The sequence below is a fragment of the Ailuropoda melanoleuca genome, chromosome X (genome assembly GCF_002007445.2).
Source record: "Ailuropoda melanoleuca isolate Jingjing chromosome X, ASM200744v2, whole genome shotgun sequence".
In the NCBI taxonomy this organism is placed as follows: domain Eukaryota; kingdom Metazoa; phylum Chordata; class Mammalia; order Carnivora; family Ursidae; genus Ailuropoda; species Ailuropoda melanoleuca.
The window spans coordinates 17,900,341-17,925,092 of record NC_048238.1 but is presented as its reverse complement, the minus strand read 5'-3'; the positions used below and the strand labels follow the sequence as shown (position 1 = coordinate 17,925,092).

Here is a 24,752-nt window from a genome sequence, read left to right as displayed (position 1 = left end):
GAGGGGGAGGCCTAAGTGATGTGAATTACAGTGGTTAATGTATCAGGTGGCCTAATGGATTAGTAGCTTATCAGTTCTTGAAAGAATGGGAAGAAAAAAAGGGATTCAGAATTTAGTTTTAGGATTTAAGGAAGGCAGAAGTATTTTTATATTTTATATAGTAAATTTTTATTTTAAGATAACTACCTAACACCGTATGGAGTATATATTTTGTTTGAAAACATTCTTATCCAGTTTTCTTTCTCCCCAGTTCTTAAAGTTTGCAGAATACTGGGCCAGGTGACTGACTTTTTTGTAAAATTTCAATGTGGTTCTACTTTAAGAAGGATAAGTAAAGATTTAATATTAAAAAGTGACACACACAGCTATTAAATAAATACAAATGGAAAGTTTTTTCCCCCTTCTTGCCGTTAAAGGACAACACAATTCTGCGAAGAATCTGGTTTGACAGCTGTTAAGAAGAATTCAGTATAGATTTATCTCTGGGCAGCACATTTGAACAAGGAATCACAATGAGACGGAACACAGAAACATTTCCAAGTATATTAATGGAATAGTGCGGCTCCTACTAGAGATAAGTAAGGCTCTCCCCACCCCAGTCCATACACATCATACACATATGCAACACCACAAGACACAGTAGTGGGATGAGAAAGGATGAGGGATTGAGATGCCAGGCTACCACAAAATGCCACCAATTACTTAACATTTTAAGACTAGACAAAGAGTCCTTTTATTTCCAAAGGACGGGGGTGAAGAGCAAAGTCACGTTATAAATCTGATTCACTGTGCTCAACAGTCAAAACAACACGGAACTCAACATTCAAGACAAAAACAGACCTTTATTTTCTTTTATAATTTTCAATTTGTTTCCTTGATTTTTTTTTTCTCAGAAGAATATCAATTAAGTCAACTGGGGCTACTGTTGCAACTGAGAATGTGAAAACACCTTTATTTTCTTCTCTTTTTGCCCTCTTCTTCTTTGTCTCCTCACTTCTCTTCTGGTTTCTCTTTTTTAAACTTCGGCTTTTCTACTAGAAGAGGCTTGTTTTTGAAGATGAGGCAAGCAGTTGTCGAGTTCTGCTTCCCAATTGACTTTCCTTCAATGTACCAGTTCAGCCATTTGGAGCACTGGCGGAGCGCCAGCTCTTTTGAAATTTGAAAGAATGTTTTCGGAAAGTTGGCAAAGTGTAGAAGACCACATGCAAACCACAGGACGTATATAGGAACCTTCTTAAGAACCTTCTATAATTCCTAATGAGGATGTGTATCGCTGCCACAATGAAATTTTTATTTGTCTCCAATTTACTCAGGAATTCTGGGTCTGTGCAGGAATAAATTCCCTCCCAAATTTTATTTATGTTTACAGTGTGTAAATTAGTCCTGTATCAAATGACATACTCTTCCAATTTTATTAAAGCAAAGTGAACAAAGTTCTCTTTCCGATATAAAATTTCATTGGCTGATAGATTTGAGGATCACAATGAAGTTACTGATGGATTAACTTGTATTCTGTGTGGCGGGGTGGGGGGGTTATTTCTGGCTGTGTCCTACTTGGCAGGGGTGAAAGAAGACCCTCTGTTGTCTCATTTGTACTCTAACTACACTATGAAATATCGTGACTCTAGGAATGTGGTATCACGACGATTCACTGTCCAGTTGTTTCAGGTTGCACATGACTTCCAGGTGGTGATAAAAAAAAAAAAGCTCAAGGAAAAACATTAGGTAACACAACACAATACGTAGTTCGTTGCAACTTTCTTGCGAGTGGCTTATTAGCAGATCATAATGCATCTCAGATACTAAAAGGTCTTTAGTTGACGTATTTCCCTACTTTCATGCTTGGTGGTTTCCAAATTTTTTTGATTGTGCATCTTTACCAGTTAAAACACTTCTATTGTTGATAACTTACATACATGTATTACTGTATATTAATAGATATGCACGCTATAAAACAGACACAGAAAATAAATTCGAAAGGACGAGTTATGAAACCTGAGGAGAAATTCCAATGTTTTTTCCTCCTGTACCTTAATGGCCCCATCTGTACAGAGACTGTGACTTTCCCTGAGCAGAATATGCCTCCCTCTCATTTGCATTTCCCATTCTTCTCCTGGGCACAGTGCCTTTTGCACCCAACATTTAAAGCGAGTGATGGTTTCCTCTACTTTATACATGAAGTACTCCAGAGAAGGCTCCCTGTCCTGTGACTGTGTAATTTTTATGACAGTTTATTGTGTGATTTCGTTCAGGTTTCTTTGGTGAACATGAAGGAGAGCAGAATACAAACTTGGAGACCTAGAATATCCTTCTGGTGTCCTCCCTGTTTCCCTGCCCCTGCAATGACAATTGTTGAAGGAGAGGAGAAAATGAAAACAAAACAAAACGCGATGCGTGTACCAGTGGGGCTCTTGAAGAACCAAGCCAACGACGGATCATCGTTTCTGGTACATGTTTTGGAGGGGAACTGTGCCCTTTTAAAATTGGACAATGATGTCCTCGTGGAAACAGTTCCTTCCACAACACCACTGGGTGATGAGCACAGAAGGCTGGGAAAAGCTAAGTCACAAGTGGGAGAGCAGGCTGGACATAGAAGCATTAGTCACCAGTCAGATGTGAGAGGCATTTGCTCAAGTGCAGCCACAGGGGGCTCTGAGGCTCTGAAGCTTCTGGGCTGAGGGCGGCATGTACGTGGAGCACTATTCTTGTCAGGAAGGGCAATTAACATTTGCATTGAGACACAGACTGGTTTCTGTGAATACTAATTTACTAGCATGCCATAATAAACAACTTATTTATATGTAAGGTGACAATTAAACTTTTAATGGGCTCCATGTAGACAGGTTTAATGTTTCTCGGTTTTATGCTAAAGACGATTATGTATTCAGGACTTTACGCTATAATTTGAATTGTCTTATAATTAAATATTAGATCTCTTAATTCATGCTTTTATATAAGTCAATAGCTGTGCCTAGCATTGTAGAACTGGAGGGAAGGCAGTTTGTTATAGCAGAAAAAAAAAGGAGAAGATTTCAAGAGCTGGCTTTTACTCGCTGCTCTGTACTCAACCACCCTTTTACATAATTAAAAATAATTTACATCTTTTAGGCAAAATACTGATGAAAAACTGATTTCAAGTTAGAAAATACCTTTCTTTTAAAAGAACAGCTTGAGTGGATCCTTTTTAAAGAAGAACATGTGAAGCCCATCCCTGTTAAGAATGACCTTGTGCTTCATCAAAATTAAGTGCAGCCCATATTAGTGTCAGTCAATCCCTTCTGCATGACAGGAAAACTTACTTCCAACAAGATTGGACTCTTGACAAAGAGGCAGAACTGAAGTTTATTCTACACTTCATTCTATGAGCATGTAATTTCTGCCAAATTGTGTGGTTTAATGCCATAAATAAAAGCGTGGTTGAATTTTCAGGGGACTACAGGAGTTTTGATGAGGAATAGTTCAGATGGCAAAGTCTTGGTGTCCTTGGCATTGATTTATTGATCCACAGGGAAGGTTCTTTGAAGGACAATCACAAACATAAATGACAGATTCTAGATTTGCCCATAGAATTCAAAAAATTTAACTAGTAGAGACATGAAGGTCAAAGCACCCTGACTCTCAGGCAGGAATTCATAAAGAGGACAGTTTAAAACCAAAGCTAAGACATGATTATATTCAAAAATGAATGTGGAGTCAGCATATGCCTTAACGAGAAAAAATGAGAACTCTTCTTATCATAATACTTTACTATGACTTAAATAGAGAGAATGACCCAAGAAAATCCCACTAATATTAAATGCCAACAAAGAGCTTTTCAATGGATTTCTAAATACCACAACCATCATTTTCATATATACTTTAAAAACACATTAAAATGGTTAGAGCACAGAGGCAATTGTAAGGCAGATCAATGTGATTTTTATTCACAACACAAATTCCATTTGTGAGAAAGAAGCAGAGATTACTTCTCTTTGGAAAGATATTTACTATCAAGCATACTTAGCAAATTATTTAGCTATCTAAAAAGATTTGATACCAACTGGTCATATGTTTATTTTTAAGTAATTTATATTTTTACAGGTATTCACATTATGCAGTACCACACACTGCCGCGACAGGAAGGAGAAAAAACATTTCCAAATACAATGTTAAATTATTTGTTCATTGCACAGTATGAAATATCCATTGATTAGCATTGAAATTATTACAGAGTGTCTTAATCCAACTAAATTAAGGAAAGTTCACATCCACTACAGAAGAAAAATAAGCAATATTGAGCCATAGGGGACCCAGTTACATAGTATTAAATAATATCTGAAGCTAGTTTGAAAGACATCCAGACAAAATACTTTTTCAAAAGTGAGAACCACAGCCTATAGATTCGGAAAATTTTACAGAAAAAGAATAGCTCATGCCTGTCCTGTGAGGCAATACCATTTGTATACAAGTGCCAAGAAATAAGGAGAAAGTTAGAATTTTAGCTGAGGAATCTAATAAAGCCTGGCATGAGGAATTTTCTTCATTAGTGTCACCGAAAGCAGTCTCTGTGTTGCACCTGAATACACTTGATAATAGAATAAACATAGTAAATTTCAGAGCAGGGTATGTATACCTTGCCTTAATAGATTACATTTAGTTTAGTACAATACAGCACGTCAAGTTTTAAAAATGCAAAATACACTTAATACACAGAATTTGCTTCCTCTGCTTTGCCTTAAAGAGGCCACCAAAGAGTCCATTAAATAGCCAGGGTTTTCTAGTTATCGGAGCTGATCCCTCTCCTTTCCTGGTGTCAGGAGAACACAACTGAGGTGTCACCACACACAGCCCTTCCCCAGTCAGTACCCTTCCCCTTCCGTTCTCCCATAGAAACGCAGTTTTCTGTCACTGTGCTCCAGCTTGATGGGCTTTGATCTTATGCTAGTCCCAGTGTAGGAAGCTCGCATTCTTCTTAAGAGTGGCCTGCCCCTCTTAATATCCCTTTAGGGAGGCCCCCAATCCAAAACACTTGATGATCTAAGCTTTTTAAAAGTCAGTTTTCTGTTATAAACAGCAAGGACGAGGCCATTTTAGTTGCTTGCAAGAGGTTGATGCTGAGTCTGCGCCGTGCCGACTCTCTCCGATCTAAATTCTCTAAACATTAGCTTATCAATCTGTGAGTCCAATGGGTTGAGTGCCAACAGAAGTGGATCCGATTTGGCATGGAGAGGTTCTACCAACTCTCGCAGTGTATTAGCCTAATATGATAAAGCAGTGATACAATATGATGAAAGACCTGCGAGTGCCATTATTTCCAAAGCACATTAGTATTTGTATTCGAAATACCATCATGCAATACCCATGAAGAGAAAAGAGAAAAAAATGGCTAGAATTGCATATGGTTTTAATACCACCATGTCTTTCTGTTGGCATGCAAGTCTACTTGGCCATAAACGGGACAATTTTTGTTCTATGCTCGGTTATTTGGAAATGCCAACCTTATGTATACAAAATAATACACAGCGCAGATACATTTTTCCCACTTCTATGCTTGCATATGCACATCTGTAATTCCAATCAGAGAAGTTTATGGTAAACGTATTCTCTGTACACATGTAAAATGATCAGTCTTTCAAGAAAACGAAACTGTATTTCTATAGGAGATCTTTCCTCGAATTCATCCAATCAAGAAGCATGAGGAAAAATTTCCTGGTCTGCCTTCTACCTAACTGCCCTGGTCCATATGCTACCATGTGTTGATCAGTGAGACAGAGAGCCCAGCTAGTATGGCTCAGATGAGGAGGCCACATGCCGACCAATACAAAGTGGAGAGAGATGAAAAGCCCTCACAGGGTAAACATGATGAAATGGTGACTTTACACCTGAGCGTAAGCCATATGGCAAAGAATGAAGAAACAAGAGACCAACATTTCTGAATGACCTGGGCAACAAAGAACAATCGAGATAAAAGAAACCGTAATCTCTTGAAGTTCATTTTATTTTGGGTTTGGGGGAATCCAAATATTGTCATCAGGCACATATCAGCCATATTTTTTTCTTTCCAGCCTGAGGCAGATTTTTATCTCCAACAGCCCGTGGCATCCTTTTTTGAGTTATATCAAGAAGGAACAAAGTAGGAGAGGCAACAGAGAAAGCGTATTGTTCATTACCACCTCCCTTAGAAAATGGAAGGGTGCATATTGCCCATAGTCCAGTATCTAGATAACAGGACACAGTGTAGTTCAGAAATCAGCAGAACTAATTTTTGTTTATCATATCATATCCTTCTTTTGCAGAAAAGAGGCTAAACATTAAGTAATCATAGGTAGGTCAAATGAAAGAAAAGACAATATGGCATTTTAGAAAATGATAGTCCTAGAATGCTAGCTCTGGCTCCTACCACTTTGTTTCAGGAGGTCATGGAGTTTCAAACAGCAAAATCAGAGGCAATCTACCTTGGGCACAAGGTTGTTTCTAAATTTAAACTCTTCCTAATTTGTCTAAGCAATTCAAACATTTTGTAAGTTGTTTTCAACACATCCTTCTTTTCCCCTCAGAAACAATATTACACGAGGGGCTTAATTTCTAGTGCACTTAACCCATACTGAACCCAAACAAGAACCCTGAGAATTAAGTCGCATTTAGTTACATTTGTGATACCGTTTCTATAAGATTGCTGAATTCCACTCCGAGATGCGGCAAACCCCTTCTCAGTGGAGCACCTTGCCAGAGTGCAGGATGGTGGAGGGCAGGTGGCTGCTTCTAATGGGTACAACTAGCTCCCAGTCTGCACAGATTAGCACAAGGACACAGAACTCCTTAGGGAAAGGGGTTTATTCAAGTAGCCGTGGTCCGGACGCTGGCCACCAAATGTCCGGGGTGGAGGTTTGCTTGTTAAACACAGATTTCGGGGCCCTACCTCTAATCTACTGGATCAGAATTTCTGGGCCTGGAACTCAGGAATCTGGATTTAAAGCAAGCAAACCCTGCTGAATCTTGTGCCCATCGCAGTTTGCGACCCGGCTTTGGGCCAGGCACATGGGGATGGGCTACACTGTGGCTGGGGCCGGCTGGACTGATGGCAATTTTGTACCACACAAACAAGTAGTTTGTAAGTCACAAATTCTGTAAGTATAGCACTGTGTATCACAGCTCACACAATTTCAAGGTTTTCTGCTGAGGAACTGGATGCAAATATCTTGGTCTACAGAGAATACAGCAAAATAAAAGAGGCCTTGGTAAACTGCTTGAATAAATTCTTTAAAGCTTTATTTTTAGGTAGTGTTAAATAGTTCCTCTTTATTTCTGAGGCAAACGGAATGGCTATAAAGATACCTCCAGGCTCAAGCCCCCTGAATTAACTGAATCTCTAGGAGGAGTAGCCCCGGCAGGTAGGCGGGGCAGCTCTGACAGGGACTAGCATGTGGCTAATCTACATGAAATCTCCAGAACGCAAACCAACCCGCTTTGTAAATGATACTGCTCCATGAAAGCCTACCTTGGACGTCTGGGAATCTCATACTTCTATATGTCTTTTAACTTTTTCACGTCCCTTTCACGTTCTCAACACCCTCTCCTTTTCTCTCCCTTTGTACTTTCGTCAGGCTTTCTCCCACTCCCTATTTCTACTCTTCTTCTTTGCAGCTTCATTTATCCTCCAATAGTCACAATAGCCAAACCAGTTAAAACTGATTTATTATGGTGAAACTAATTTTACTCCTTTTTTTTGAAAAAAACAGGTGGAAATTACATGTTCCTTAAAAAAAAAACAAACCTTAAGTTATAGGGCTCTTGATGGTTTTGCTTTCTTTTGGCCAGTATCCTACCTATAAAAATATTCCCTACTTCCTGCTATTAAAATAAACTTCACTATTTAGCAAGCTTTTAACCAATTACATTTTGAAACAACAGCAACGTACTCTGCTGCCTCAAGAAAATCACTCATGTTTCTGTTTGACATATTACTTAACAAATATTTATTGAACTTCCACTCATCACTGAAACCTCCAGTTGTGAGGCCACCAGCCCAGCTGGATAAAAAGAAACAGATCCTTTTTCCCTGTTACTAAAGCCCTTGAGATCTGAAAGGTGAACCCAGAGGTAATACCAGGTTGAGTCATGTATAAGATAACTTATTCCAGTCTGGTTCCACTTCCTATGAAAGCTCTTCACAGACTACGTCTACATAGCAACTGTTGAGGAGGATTTTTCCCCTCTTTTTGTTTTATAAATTAAAAAATCTCCCCACTAAGAACCATTCAGATATTAAGCAGAAATAGAGATTCTAGAAACATAAGTTTTAGAAATGTAATCACCCTTCTAATAGTGTGCCTTCGAGGAAGAGCTGATGAGACTTCAATGCCTGAGAATTAGATTATAGGGTAAGGACATAGGCACAAACATTTGCAAGAGAATGATTAAATTTAAATTCAAAATAGGTAACAAAAATCTTTTTCTTAATGAATGAAAGAAAATAAAACGGGAAAATGGAAATTAGAAGTGCTTAAGCTGGAAAGCACTTTCAAAAATTCCTACTTCTGAGTTCTAAGAGAAAATTTGGCTCCATCTACTCCATTATCAGTGAGATTGAGGGCAAACTTAAGGGCAAGGCCACTGATTACTGGTCTTAAGCTGCTTGCAGATAACAAAAGGTCACCTAGAGCAGACATCCAAGCAATACTGTGGAGTTCCGGGGAGAATAGAACCATTTCTTTTGTGCTTAAAAAAACCAAAAAACCCCAAACTTGTTTAGCATTATCATCTGGAGCCTCACCTTTTAAATGTGTATTCAGATTTAGGTTTTTCTTTTTGAAAAAGAGGAATATCTAACACCATGAATTGATTGATAATCGGTGATATTTGCCTCAGCGTCAGTATTGAAAGAGTGGGCTGATAGACCTTCTTGGTTCAGAATCTTCCAGACTTGTTAATTGTGGCTTGAGTAGTATCTGTCCAAATTGTGAGGGCCTATTTTCTTGTAAAGGTTTAAGTTAAAAAAGACAGGATATCACATGTAAAAAAATTGTTTGTTTGCTTATTTTTTATTTAATACCATAGGGGGAAGGAACTGGAAAGTGTTTATTTTTATTTTATGAATGAGAAGTAAAATTTTCATGGCAAAGTATTCTTTTATAAATAAAGAAACAATAAAACATAATATAGTTTGTTCTTATTTGTAAAGCACTTATGGAGATCTTTAATTAGCAATTCCAGGTAAAATAAAAAATTTGATAAACCTAGCCTCAGGCAAAACAGATAAGAAATACTGTTTCCAGGTAATTAGAATGTTCCTCTAAATTGCTAAATCACAGTTCTATCCTTTGTGTATAATTCACAGGAGATAGAGTATTTCCTTATGAAAGTAGCATCTCATCTTAATGTACCTATTGCTATACTATGACATTAGAGTGCATTTAGGACTTAATTAGTTATTACGAGTATACCACCCATTCTGGTTTTTTCTACCTGCATTAAAATCCACTACCTGAAATAAAGGCACATCCAAAGTACTCTCTAAATATAACATATATTAGCAACAGTTGAAGAGGTCTTTTATAGTTAATAGTCACAGAAGTACTTGCTATTTTAATTCAATTTGCCACCAGTTTATTTTCAATGAAGTGTCTATAGATATTTCAGAAAAACATACCCTGGAATTTGGCCAGATTATATATTCATCCTAAATATCACCAATCAGACTTTAAGATAGAAAATGAGAGCAGCGGGTGGAGCCACCCTGGTTCAGTCACTTAAGTGTCTGACTCTTGATTTCGGCTCAGGTCATGTGATCTCAGGGTTGTGAGATTGAGCCCTGTGTTGGGCTCTGTGCTGGGGGTGGAGCCTGCTAAAAATTCTCTCTCTCCCTATCCCTCTGCCCCTCCCCACCCTGAAAAAAAGAAAATGGGAGGAGTTCATTTTTATAGACCTGCATTATTCAGTGAGGATTTAATGGGTGCCTATGGGTATGTATACTATACCAAATGTTAGGGATAAATATACAAAGATGATAGTCTGATTCCAAAAGAGTTCATGGCATAGTTGCACAACCCTTTCTCCATTTCTGTCTTAAAATTTTATAGTTAAGGTTTATCCGTTAAGCTCTACTTTATTAAATACAAATATATATATACACACACATATTTAACTCAATTATATGACTATAATTATACAATTACCCTAATGTATATTATATGTAATCATAATATATAATTACATTAATAACATATTGTATGGACATATTAATTTTAATTGATTAAATACAATTGGAATATATAGAAAATAAAAGTATCATCATCATTAATTTTTTGATGTAGTGTTCAACAGTTCATTAGTTGCATATAACACCTGGTGCTCATCACAACACATGCCCTCCTATTTATTTTAGAGAGAGAGCACGGGCAGGAGGGGCAGAGGGAGAGGGAGAAAGAACCTCAAGCAGACTCCATGCTAACTGCAGAGCTCCATGCAGGGCTCTATCCCACGACTCTGAGATCACCACCTGAGCTGAAACCAAGAGGCTGATGTTCAACCAACTGTGCCACCCAGGCACCCCTATGCACATTTTTAATTTATGAGAATTTTCTTTTTGCTTTTTTTTTTAAGTTCATTTAAGTAATCTCTACAACCACTGTGGGGCTCGGACTCACAACCTGGAGATCAAGAGTTGCAATCTTTTCCAACTGAGCCAGCCAGGAGCCCCAATGTATGAGAATTTTCAACCTCTACCACAACCTTATGTGGTTATAGTAAAAGGATATAATTAAATGCATCATATTCACTCTGGATGATAATTGGTGTGAAATAACTCACTGATGAGAACTGCCAATGGGGTGAACGGGTAAACGATACTGACACATTTCATCCGTTGCTATATCTGGTCTGCCAAAATAAAAAGGCAAACCGAGACCAAATACATCTCAATTGGTTTCTTGCCTATTTCTCTCAGTGGGTTCCTCTATGATACTTCCTAACCCTTTTATGACATTCTCTTTGCTACCTGATAAGTTCTCTAAAAAGCAGCTCCGGTCTCATCTAAACCTGAACCGCTTGTGTGACTGAGTGCTAAAAATGTCTTCAGAACACTGATTATACTTCCATGACCCAACCTATTTGATTTGCCTGTCACACTTGACTTGAATGCTCCAAATTGGACATTTTGATGGAATAACAGGTAAGCGATCTGTACCTGGGAAATGGGGGCTGTAAAGATACGTTCAGTATGTTCACTCCGTCAGAATTTACTCAAAGTACACAAAGGACTTGGCTCTATATCCTTTGCCAAAGTGCTGATCAGCAAACATGACCTGTGATTGATAAATTTGGTTGCTATGCAAATTGTACTATTGTCTAAGTTTCTTTAGTTACTAGACAATCAATGGGACAACTTAATTCTTGAAAATTAGATCCAGAATAAATGAAGACATATATATTTTTCAAATTAGCAGTAACAAAGATCTCTGTGAGCTTTGGCTTTATAGAGTCCACCCTGTTCTTTTTTTTTTAAAGATTTTATCTATTTGAGAGAGAGCATGAGAGCGATCAAGAGAGAGAGAGAGAGCGTGAGAGAGCTCAAGTGGGGGGAGGGGCAGAGGCAGAGGGAGAAGCAGACTCCCCACTAAGCAGTCAGCCCACGTGGGGCTCCATCCCAGGACCCTGAGTTCATGACCTGAGCTCAAGGCAGATGCTTAACTGACTGAGCCACCCAGGGGCCCCAGAGTCCACCCTATTCTTATTCTCATACTAAACTCATACACTAGCCTCTGAGTACTGCCATCTTATTATCGGTAGGATTACTTTTTAAGAAATATCATTCAGTGTTAGTTCCAGTATCATGATATCCTCTGAGACTGAGGGAAAAAAGAGGTATTGATCTGCAAAAATGAGTGAAATAGTAAATTATTTTCAACAAGAGTACATCAAAGCATGTGTAGGGGTGTGTGTGTGTGTGTGTGTGTGTGTGTGTGTTGGGAGTAGAGTAAGAAAGGGAGTAATTTTATGTTAAAAATTTAAAAACATTATCTTCTTTCATGATGTAACATTGTTTATGATTGCAGAAGCTCAAAATGGACTTCTGCTTACTTTTTTTCTGGATGAGCTTACAATATGAGAAATAGTTGCAATATATATTTTCCCTCTTCCATAACTTCTAAATGTTAATGCCTTGTGACTGACCTCCTTGGCATACCAGCCTGATATTTGGGATCATTTCCTCATTAACGTCACTGGCAAGGAGGAACTGTTTTAGGGGCATTGGGCGCCAACTAAATTTTGTAGCAATAAGGACAACCAAAAATGACTTTCCCAGAAAAACAAGTGTCAAGAACGGTCAAAGAGGAAATTCAAGAGATGTTTGTAAGAACCTAAAATTTTATCATAACAGTTACTTATCAGAATTCCTATTTTTCTCTACCTCGAATCTGTTACACATCTAATCTCCCACCTTAATCAATATTTTCATATTCTCTCTTATTTTTCAATCCAATTATACCATAAACTGTTCTCATAAATTCCCATTGTTAAAGTCTTCTGCATATTATGATATTCAAATTATTACCTTTTTAGGTACTCAAAATTTATTGTGTACATGATAAGAAGAAATGTTATTTTGGTAAAAATCACTATAAAATAATGTTTCTTAGAAATACAGCATGGATGTAAAAAAATTAGCACAGTCATCCATCTTAGCAAAAAACTCAGAAGTTAGAATATTAAGTATTCAAACTCAATCTTAGTTGTCTTGAAATTATTGTTCATTACATTTTGGATCAGCAAACTCATCTTGCATTTGGGATGGAAAACTATAGAATCTAAGAAATATGAAGAATACTTTTTAAAAATGCCCTGTTATATAGGAGTTCCATTTTTTTACTTCCTGACGAAATTATATAGCCTGCCCTTTTAAAGAAAATAAGTTTTATTAAAGAGTTAGAGATATGCTGACTCTCAATGTTCTTATGGACGAATACAAATGACTTTATAGCTACTGCAAAAGGTTTCCAGCTATATCTGTGTTTAACACTAAGCATCTCATGTTGAATTTCACACTCATCAGTGTAATTACATAAAGCTAGAATCATACAGGGACTTCATTAGGATGATAGCTCATTTTGCAAAATTCAAATGTTGGAAATGTCAGAAGGTTCTCTGTATCATACAACTTAATTTGTACTCAAATATAGCAATGAATTGCTAACTTCCTGCTACTGAACAAAACAAAAATCCAATTATTAATAAATTTGTCTTCTACTTGTAAATTAATTAATTCATAGCAACTTTATAATTATTCATAATACCCTAAAAAAATTAAGGACAATCCATATTTCATTGAAGCCAAGCTTTAAAAAAATTCCTATTTAGTGTATTAATGTTAAAATAAGGATCCGTGCTACCTTCTCTGGGGTAAAAAAAAAAAACCCCATCAAATTAAAGATATGAATTTGTAAGGATGTGCAAATCAAGGGGTGAATTTGGGATTCTCAAGTTCCACTTAAGACTCCCATACCATCTCTTTTGACTGATGCCACTGGGTTGGGGGTGTGGAGCAGAGATTCCAATGATGGCAGCTATGGTACTAATTAGTATCTCCTTAACTAAGGATGAGCACTAAAAAACTTTGCAGAACTTTGGCCCTTTTTGTGATACTGGTGTACACACGCACGCACGCACGCACGCACGTATGTCCACATTACTACAACAGTAAGATAAAATTGAAAAACTGAAAACAAGGATACATCAGACTAACAGTTGGACAGGTAATTCATCAGCTCTATCTGGATGTGCCATATTTGGATTTATAGTGATAAATTACACTAATCCTTTCTTGTTAAATCCATGTATAGTTATGATCCAATTTCCAGAAAAACTTTTCTCACACAGATTTTACTGTGAGCAAGTGAAGAACTAATTTAAAAGACACCAACACTGGATTTAGAAACAAATCGACACAATCCCACACTAAAATTAAAAGCAGCATTTTAAAACCACCATACAGTGTACATTAAATGTGTTTACTATTAGGTAACACTGTCATAATTTGAAATGAAATATTACTCTGTAGTAATTAACTATGTAGAGTATATACCATAAATATACACAAAACCAGAACCTGACCAAGGAAAATGTCATGATGACATTTTCTTTCTCCTTATTGTAAATCTTCAGCATAGGACTAGAAAGCCCGTTTTCTCTTTGTGGAAAATCAATATACTTCAAAAGCAGAAGCAGGAACTCTTCTTTAACAAAACAATGCACTTTAGCTATAGAAGGCCCCAAGGCCTTAGTTTTAGCCATACTAGGAATGGTTTTGGATCTTGGTTGTGTGGGCAGATCTAGTCTCCATGGTTATGAAAAGTAAGCCTGGGAAGTGTAAAGAACTGCGGTACATTGCTCCCCATAGAAACAGACAAGCTGAAATCAAATGCAGCTTCTGTATTTAGCGTTGACAATGCCTGAAGCTTCAGTGTTCTGGTACTATACCTCAGGAGTTGCCATGGCAATCTGCTAAGGAATGTGGGTTACAGATACCCACACCAGTTAACTACTAAAGTGTTAAAACAAAAGCCAGTTCTGGGTTCAAAGTAGTAATTTATTCAGTAGTTCTGAATTTGGTTTTCTTAGATAGGATCTATGAGTTTAATAGAGGCACTATTGTTTTTACAAAATTCATATAATCTAATTAGAATTCCTTTTTAAAAAATCCTAAGAAATCGCCCTGAACAACTTTTACTCTTCTTCACTTTAGTGTAAACATTCTGAAGGCAAATCAATTTAGCTTGTTAGCTTGGTAATAACAAGGAGTGTGATACCAACACATTTCTATTTTGCTCTCCACTTTGTAAAGTGTGTCTACATATAATATTTTAAAAGAATATGCAGAAACTGTGAGATTTTCACCAGAGTTCACTTTGGTAATGAATTTTCATTTCATACTGCCTACTGCGTAGTACAAGTGAGAAATTAGAAGTTGGAAACAGATGAAGGTGTGAATGTTGCATTTGTTAATAGTTCCTTGCAAGGCATGTGAATTGACTTTTTGGATTTGTAAGAGGTGATAGGAAATAATGTTTTATCATGAGAGAAAACCAAGTAACCCACAATACCTCAGACTTGGCATCTGTGAAGAGGAACTGGGAAGATCAGTGGATCTCCCATCTGTAGTCCTAAATCTGTGGCTTTTGTTCCATTCCCTACCTCCACCAAAAGATTAGAAAATAAATAAGTAAGAAAATCCCTCAGCTGATTTAAAAGAAAGACAAATATTTAGATCGTTTTGATGAAGATGGATAAAGGGGAACTGGGAAGGAAAAACTGCAAAACTTGGGCTGCCACGTGAGATACTTTTCAAATTGGTCTCAAGACTTAATTCTCTGCAAGCAGTTATTTTTTCCCTAATATCCCAACCCCATATTGGCACAAATGAGCTGTGAAAGGAATCCTGTCAAACTTTAAAATAAGAAAAAAGAGTTTGACTCGGGGGGTGGAACTGTTTCACTGTTGACAGATGTCAAGGTACATGATTTTTGGATTCTGATAAGTTAAAATTGGAAGTACACAGATTACAGTTGTTGGTAATAAAAGGTAAAGTGGTGTGCAGGCTTTTGCTATACTTGATGGAGCATATTAATGGTGATCTTGACCTGCTGTAATTAAACCTAAATATTTTAGTTTCTTTTATATAGGTCTAATACATATATATGTGTGTGTGTATACATATACTGAAAAAGTAAATATTTTGCTAAATTTTAACCTGAATTAAAGTGATATATTTTTTAAGGGACAATAAGAGGTTGAGAGCATTCACTCTGCTGTCAGGATGTCTTAGCTCGATAATCTCAGCTCTGCTGCTCACTAGCTGAGAGTCCTGGATTACATTCTTTAAACTGTTTCCTCATCTAGATGATGAGGACAATCACAGTATTTACTTCTTAGGGTTGTCATAAGGATTAAATGAGTTATATTATGCAAGGACACTAGCTAGTAGTAAGCACTCATTGAAAAAAGTTAGCTATTATTTGGATAGATTGCCATTCAATAAACATACGAGATTTAAACGAGATGCACCAGACTACAGATTAGTGTTTTTTCCATGTGGAAAAATATCTTCTCTCTCTTCATGGGAAAGGAATGAAAGATTCAGATTTATAGGCACGCCTGGCTTCCCAGATTGTATTTCAAGTCTAGACTATGTAGCATACCTTTATAGAAACAATAAATCACTAAAATGTCTTTTCATTCAACAGACAGCTATAGTTCACAGGAAGGAAAAAAGAGTTTTCCTGAGACACCAGTGAAAGTAAAGGACAAATACATGGTATTCAGTCATTCCATTCAGAGTGTACTTGATATTATCTCTAAAATTATTTTATTGAAAGACTGATCCGTTAATGATGCTGCAAACCTGAATGAACCAGGTTAATTGAGACTGACTTTAGAGTTGAGGTAGCAAGTTAAAACCTCCAGTTTTCACTTCCTTATAATTCAAGTTATGTTCATTGACAATATTTCACTAAATAACTGAAATATGTAATAAATCATATTCATATATATGGGATTTATTTCCCATATCAATGGGTATTTCCCTCTTGCAATTAGATAGCTAACTTTAAATACTAACGTGGAAAAGGATTCTAAGTATTTTTTCTTCAAGATGCAAACATAAAAGCGAGATATTGAAAACTGTTTTGAAATAAGTGTCCTCTGTGTTGGTTCTTGCTGTCAAATCCAAAAACATCACACATTTCAGATTGTCATCATGGTGAACCATGTCACCTCTGAACTATTACAGCTTTCCCTGATTCCAGTTTCCTCTCCTTCTGTCTCTTCCACTATGTCTAATCTTTCATCTCAAGAACACAGCCCCCTCCTGAATTCACTTCCTTATCCAACCTGGACCACTCTGACAAGACTCTTCAATTCCCTCACCCTCTCAAAAATGCACTACACATACACTTTCCAATAACCAACCATCTGCTTTCTTACTCCTGCCTGACCACTAAGCAATTCTGGAGAAAATTGTATATCCATGCTGACTGGCACCATTCTAAATTTGTCTTCTGATTTTTGGTCATTCAGGGCTACTTGGTGGACCTCTTATTAGTGCTTGGTTAGCTCAATTTCCAGTTCCCCATTGGGGGGTGCTCAAAACTTCCATTAGAGTCTTCAAGCCTTACTCTCTACTTGTTGATTTTCCATTAGCAGATAACTTTTTGCCTCCACATTTGCTTCTCTCATCTGAACTGCTGAAATAATTTTCTTTTTTTTTTATTAAAGATTTTTATTTATTTATGTGACAGAGAGACAGCCAGCAAGAGAGGGAACACAGCAGGGGAGTGGGAGAGGAAGAAGCAGGCTCCCAGCAGAGGAGCCCGATGTGGGACTCGATCCCGGAACGCCGGGATCATGCCCTGAGCCGAAGGCAGACGCTCAACGACTGCGCTACCCAGGCGCCCCTGAAATAATTTTCTAACTTGAAATAAAATTTCTAACCCTATCACTTGTATTCTCCCACAGCAATACATCTTCTACACGGCCATCAGAGTGACCTTGCTGAAACTTACATCTGATTATGTCATCTTCCTAATGAGATCTCCATAGGCTCTCCATCATGTTGTTTTTTTTTTTTTTTTTGGATACAATCCAAACTTCTGAGTATGGAATACCAGGGCCTTCATATTCTAGTTCTAGCTTAGATTTTTATCTCATTTCTACTTATCTATATACACGCCATATTTCTCCAAACTATTTTTTCCCATTTCTGCCCTTGCTTATGCTACTTTTTTTTTTTCCACGTAGAATGCACCCCCCCTTTTCTTTTCCTTTTGGTGAAATTTTACTTATCCAGCCTTTGTGAAGCCTTGCCTTATATCACAGGGTAGAAATAATCAAGACTTCTTAAGTGCTTTTGTGGAACTGAACATGTTTACCTTTTAAAACACTTAACATGTTATACTGTTACATTTGGATGTTTTTCTCTCCCATTATATGACAAACATTGATTATGTGATTTTAAAAAATATCATTGTTTTTCCAGCACTTAGCAGAGTGAGTACTCAGAACATTGCAGCTGTTCCATAAATTACTTGAATTGAATTATATCACTAAAATGCATTTTAATTTAATGTCTAAGAGTATGAGATGTAAACTGAGCACTGAATAAAGAGCTCTACTGAACAACTGGGCAAGGTGCTTTACCTTGCTAGATTTTCAATTTTAGTAAGAAGATCTACATTGAGTCTTTGATGTGAACTATGTGGCAGAGGAGAGAACCTTAGGAAGACAGGTCATTGAGGTCGAATAATGTTATTTATGGCACTCTTGTGTCAAGAAAGAATGAACTAGACCTTACATGAAGTGATAGTCTAGCCGCTGCTAAAGGGAATTTTCTTTAAATGACCTAGATTGTCAGGTTATTCACATGTCATTCATATTAGGAGTAGATGAGGTGAGTCAGAATCTTACTAAGACTGAGGGTGAGTTTTTAATTATAAATACAGCTACAACTATACTCTCGAAAGGGTCCTCTGTTTACAGAGGCTGATTAGAAGGAACTACTGCAAAAAAAAAAAATCTTATCACCTTGCTACACTGAGGAGATATTGGAATAGGTTGCAGCCAAAGAGCTTGATATAGGTTTACTGCTATGTCTAAAATTTAGTCTTGAAGAAGATTTTGAATGGCTACGTTTCTGGGATCAGAAAAAATGGATACTATTATGACATAACCATTTGTTACTATTTCACCATTTTAAGATGCCATATTACATACCTATTCATCTTGGTATTTCCATAAAATACTGAGAATTTAACAGAAAAAGAGTAGCCGAAATTTACCCAAAGATTTGAGCGATTTGCCCACTTATTCATTCCTTTTTAACTTCTAGAATATAGCATGCTTTTATTTTAATAATCTTTGAAAGCTGGATTGAGATCACCTTAATTCTAAATAAGCATTCTCCAATCACTAAAAATACCTGATTTCTTATATCACTGGATCAATTAAGTGGTTTTTCTAAAGATTCAGTCACTCATTAGAGAAAACTATAACATAGGAATTAGTATTCTACCTTTCTCAAACCTAATGGCTTATATCACTCACACTTCCATTTAATTGGGCAATAACTACCTGAATTATGAAATATTGGAGATAATATACAAGCATGTCAGATACAGACAACCTCTGATTTTTGAAACTGAGCAATGGATAGAATAAAAGCTTGGTTAGGTAAATAAATTATTAATACATCATAATTCTACTTAACTTGGAAACCAATGGAACAAGTCATGATTGGAAACTCAAGGTCAGTCTATTCCTTTTTATAACAGAAAAGGACTCCAGATTGCTCCCATTCTTTAGCCATAAGAATTATAACTTTATAGGCACAATACTCATCATTTTAACTCTGCTAAGCTCAACTGCAAATATAATAAAGTGTTCTGGAGTTTTTACTCATTGGTCAGATATATGCTGTGTTAAAAACATCTGGTTTATGACTGCTTTTATGATTCACCTTTAGGATGTTAACCAAGCCCTGTTTTTGTAGGTTTTTGATGACCATCAGGTAAAACAAACTGCATTCTGTCTTTTTTCCTTCATTTTTCTTTTCTTTTTTTTTAGACTTAAGACACACAGTGAAATAGACTAGCTCTGCATTTTGTGAAAATAGGTAAACTGGCTTAAAGCTCCTGGTTTACTGTCAATCATCTCAATACACTAAAAAAATATTTCTGAATACCAGTAATGCGTAGAACTTCCTTACACATTTCATAAATTGAAGACTGTGATTTGAAGTCACTAGTGGAAATATTACTGATGTTTAACAATGGGTCACTCGTGTAATTTGGCTTTCTCATTATCACTGTTGGGGTATATTTATTAAACTCTAAAAGCCTGAAAGTTATTTATAAACTCACTGTTCAGATTAATAGGTGGAATTGCTAAATTCTGGCTGGAATTATAGAATAGTTATTCCATTCTCTTTTTCATTCTCCATATTACAATTGATCCGAAACCAGTTCTTGGACACCTATCTCTTTCTTCTTCCAACAGTATACACAGTATTTTGTAAGCTATAAATCCCTAAAATAGTTGTATTTAGTATTTATTTAGTCCTGGTTCCATAACAATGAAGTACAGGCTATAAAACTTGTTTAATACACACATGCTCAATGAACTATAGGCATGTAACTTTTGAAGGGCTAAATCTAGTTTGTTAGTTTTTACCATCAGCTATGTTAATTATTCAGTTGGGAGAGAGACAGCACTAGCTTTGTGTGAAAATCTCAAGGAACATGGACAATGGAACTCAAAGTTACTTTTAATTAAATCACACATTATAAAATCTTACCATGTATTCTCTAAAAACCATAACAAAGAGATCATCTTCAAGAAATAGCCTTGTCCTTTATACACAGGCAGCACATATCTAGCACTGGACCATTATAGTAAGTAATCTAATAAACAGAAATATTCAAATGTTGTCCCATAATCTTTTTAGAGCAGAGACTGATAGTATAGTTTCTTACTACCAAGACATTATTGTTTATAAAAAGGGCTTAACATGAAGAGGTGTGAATGCAACTTGTTTCTATAATTTGAAGCTATAGGTGATGTGAGTTACGTTACAGCATAGAAATGATAATTCTTAGGAAACACTGAATGCAGTTGACTAAGAAATATGGCTGATCAGGGATAGGACTCTGGCCTAAAACAATAAATTAGTAGAAATCTCTGGTATTCTTATTTCTTTACTCTTACTAACTTTTGTAGACAGCCAAGGTCTGTATGGTTCTAATACTCTATCTTGACACATTCTGGTATCGATTGAGGGATGTAAGAACAAAGGATAAAAATCTTGCAAATGGTTGTAATGAGGTCACCTGATTTTTATATCCACTTTCCCTCTGATTTGCAGAATAAAAGCTGGTGAGTCAGTATCTATGAAACTTTCTAAAGAGGGAAAAAAACACAAAATGATATAATATAAGCTCTAATATTTTGGCTTGTCACCAATATACTAACTATAAGAGGAATGTATTAAAATGAGATTAATAGATGTAAATAATTGCTGCATGTATTAAAACCCTGATAATTTCATGAATCAAAAATATAAAGACATGAATAAAATGTATTTGGGATCTAACACTGAACCACAGGGAAGAACTAAGTGGTACTCCAGACGTGCAGGGGACCAGAAGAAGCCCTAGAATTTTGGGTTTTCTTTTTCTTTCTTTTTTTAAAAAAGATTTTATTTACTTATTTGAGAGAGAGAATGAGCAGGGGCAGAGTGAGGGGGAGAAGGAGATTCCCCACGGAACAGGGCTCGATCCCAGGACCCTGAGATCATGACTTGAGCCAAAGACAGACACTTAACCGACTGAGCCACCCAGATGCCACTTGTTTTTGTTTTTCTAGTGGTGAGGAGAGAAAACACATAGTCAAATATGGACCCTAGATGATAGCAAATAGTATTTTAAAACTTCAGACAAATACTAGTTTTCAATGGTCAGTAGTTTAAAAAAATGAAACTCCAGCAATAGAAATGTAAATTGCCCCAATAAGAGTGGGAAAGAAGATGCAGCTGAAGTCAAGGTAGTTACAAGGAGATTCCTTAGAAAAAGCTTCAGGTGAAGGAGGATTTCTATAAAAGAGGGAAGAAGAGGCTACTAGAAATGAACAAAAAGATCGTAATACTGATTCCTACTCTAAGAAGAGAGTCAGGAAGGCAAATGTTCAGCTGAGGCTTCTGAAAAAACCGGAGACAGAGTTTTTAAAAAAAAAAATTTAAAGAAAAATAAATGACACAAGAAAGTAGAAACATATGGCTTCAAAAATATTTTAGGCTTTTCCTGCATGGAGAAAAGTCTTCATACTAGGAAATTTAAAACGAAGTGCTTCTGGAGGTAAGGGACTACTAAGATCCACTTTGTGGTCTCTTTGAACCAGCAGAAAAATTTTAGGAACTGAACAAACTTTTTGGAAATTATCTTAGGGCCACTCTCAGAATCCCTCAAGACTTACTGCTTGAAGAGGATTCTTTTATCCAAAAAAACCAAACCCAGCATGGGTTCTACAGAGAACGAAATGATAAATCTGATGTAGATACATGGAAACATTTTAGAATAGAATATGATTGGGAAGAGTTTCATTTTTTAATTTCAACTGAAGGACCAATGTGGATTCAATACAAATGAAGCATTTTAAACTGGCTTTTCCTTTCTGTACAGTTTGGGAGACAAGAGGAAAGCCAAGGGCAGTGAGCATGTCCTTCACATGATGAAATTTCGCAGGATATCCTTATGAATAAAGTACCTTAATTGTTCCAATACACTTGCGTGGGGACACTAAAAAGAAACAGGGCATACAGATGAAGGTCACCAGGACAGTGAGTTATCTAGAACTCATGTCATAAAGTTAAGGTGCTTATATACATTTATTTCAGAGATGAGACAACACAAAATGTGTTAGATAACAAAATTCCCCTGTATAGTTTTGGACATGTACAATGTATAGGGCACTGTGGTGAGAGCAAAAGCAAGGCCATTACGCTGAAGAGATCCATGAAACTTTAGAGTTGGAAGACGCCATCAGGTTCAAATGTCCCAACTAGCTTGAGAAACCCTGACTGGTAGCTGGTTACTCAGCCCACTCTTAAACACTGAGTAATGGGGAGCCCACTAAACCGACAAGACCAGTTATTCTATTCATGGGCAAGTGCAACCACTGGAATGTTTCTCCCTCATTTCAATCAAAAAGCCCCTCTGTACCTTCCACCTACTATGCCCTCTGAAACTTCAAAGACTATCTTAGCCCTCTTCCACGCCAGCCATTTACATACTTGCTCCGTGGTTTTCTAAGTTGCAATCTCAAGATCCATGAGTGGAAAATTTATAGAAGGTCAGCTTTTGTATCAATACAAGGGAAAATTTTTAATTAGAGCTGTCCCACATGAGTTGCCCTGCCTGGGGGCAGTAAGCTCTGAGTGCCTGAAATATTCAAGCAGAGTCTCAATAGCCTTTTTCAAGTGTATAAAGAGTATTTTTGTATTAAGTGGGAAAATGAATATTTAAAAGTCTAAGTTCTATGTCGAGATGGCTCATTATTCTGCATATTTACATACAGCATGGCACATGTCATACTCCTTCTCCAGTAAAAAACAATTTATCTATTAAATGAATTCTTTACCTTAATATAAAGCATTTAAAATGGGTTCTACAGTATTAACCAGAGAGACACTATTCGCTGTAGCACATACCCCAAAAAACCCCACCAAGGTGTTATACGTTTAAAGAAGCATTCAAACTTAAGCCAAACTTTTCACTCAATTTTTCAGCAAAGATGTTCAGCATTTGTACAGAATTATTTTTGGAATGGTAAACATCTTTCCTACCTCCAGCGCTGGGGCAAAGCTCCTTCTAATTAGGTTAATAAAAGAGCCTCAGAACCCAGGGTGCTAAATCAAGAGATGGCTGCCCTGCAAGTACACAAGGTGGAAGCCTACGATCGATCGAGTACAAAGTGAGGGGTGGGGCTTACTGTCAGAGCTGGCGGAAGGGTTGTATTAAATCCACAGTCATTCCAGGCTGCCCTCCTCCCTGTTCTTTTTAGAGAAGGCATGAAAAAAACCCCTGTGTGTTGGCATTGTTAGAGAACAAGGAGAAAACAGCAGAGATACTCAAGGTAAAACGTATAAAGTGTAAGTTCAGTGATACCAATTTGTGGGCTATTCCCTCTCACCAAGAATCCTAAAGTGAATGACTGCTTTAAAATTTCCATTTTCTAACTTACAGAATAGACTCTAAATTAGGCCAACAACAACCACAACAATAATTTAAGGAAAAAATTATGGCTAAAGAAGCCAATAAAGTCGTGCATGAGAAAATTTGGAGGTCTTAAATGAACAGATCTTAGGCATGAAGTAAAAATATTCGACGAATGATTTACCAAAAAAGAAATAGCACAATGAAAATATCACATTCAACATCGTGGAAGATTATGGATTATAAATGTGGAAGAAAGTGAAAAACTTTAAAATGCTAAGGTTCAAGTTTCCCTAAAATAGACAATCAACATACAGTATAATTTTCTGTATTTGGCACTCTGCTAACATTAGTAGGTTTTTCTGATAATTAAACTCCATGTTAGTTGTCCTATAAAATTAGGAAGCCTCTTCTCAATCATGAAAGGAATATTAATCTATGGTCAGTATATTACTATGCCAGTAAAGTATTAGGGTCACTGTAATACTATACTGACCATAGATCAATATTCCTTTGATGACTGAGAAGATGCTTCCCAGTTGCATAGTACAAATCAATGAAGATTGTTAAACATCTGGTTTGTGTTCATCAGTATACCTGAGCAACCAGAATGCATTTTATCCAACCATAATGTTTAAGGAATGAGTCAAAGCAGAAATAGCTCTAAAAGTGATCTCATCTGATTCTAACCAGTTTTATCAATTTTGCATAAGTGATAAGGACCTTAAAATGAACACAGAATTTGTGCCATCTCTCAAAGAATCATTTTTATAATATTATTAATTGGTTACTTGGGAAAATGACTGGCACAAGATAATAAAGATGCTGCATATTTTAAACTATTTGCTCTGTTTCATGTTATCAGAAAGAAAGACCTTTCTTATTTCTTGAAAATAATTCACAAATTTTTGTTTTAAGTAGGTTTATGAAGAGCTATGGAAGATATACTGTTAAGATAGTATCTGGTGTATAGTAAATAAACAATAAATGTCAAATAAATGAACATGAATAAATGAATAC

At 36.5% G+C, this 24,752-nt stretch overlaps 1 protein-coding gene across 5 annotated transcripts in view; it reads right to left on the bottom strand.

Annotated features, from left to right (window-relative positions):
* CNKSR2 (connector enhancer of kinase suppressor of Ras 2) overlaps window positions 1-24,752 on the bottom strand; it is a 268,660-nt gene that overhangs the window by 6,243 nt on the left and 237,665 nt on the right. The window contains exon 21 of one of the 5 annotated variants that reach the window (XM_019809715.2): window positions 3,908-5,237. The exons of the other annotated variants lie outside the window; for them this stretch is intronic. Coding sequence (XP_019665274.2) covers window positions 5,233-5,237 — 5 coding nt within the window. The 3' untranslated portion in view covers window positions 3,908-5,232. Of the gene's footprint in view, window positions 1-3,907; window positions 5,238-24,752 lie in introns of those variants that run through there. 5 annotated transcript variants of the gene reach the window in all.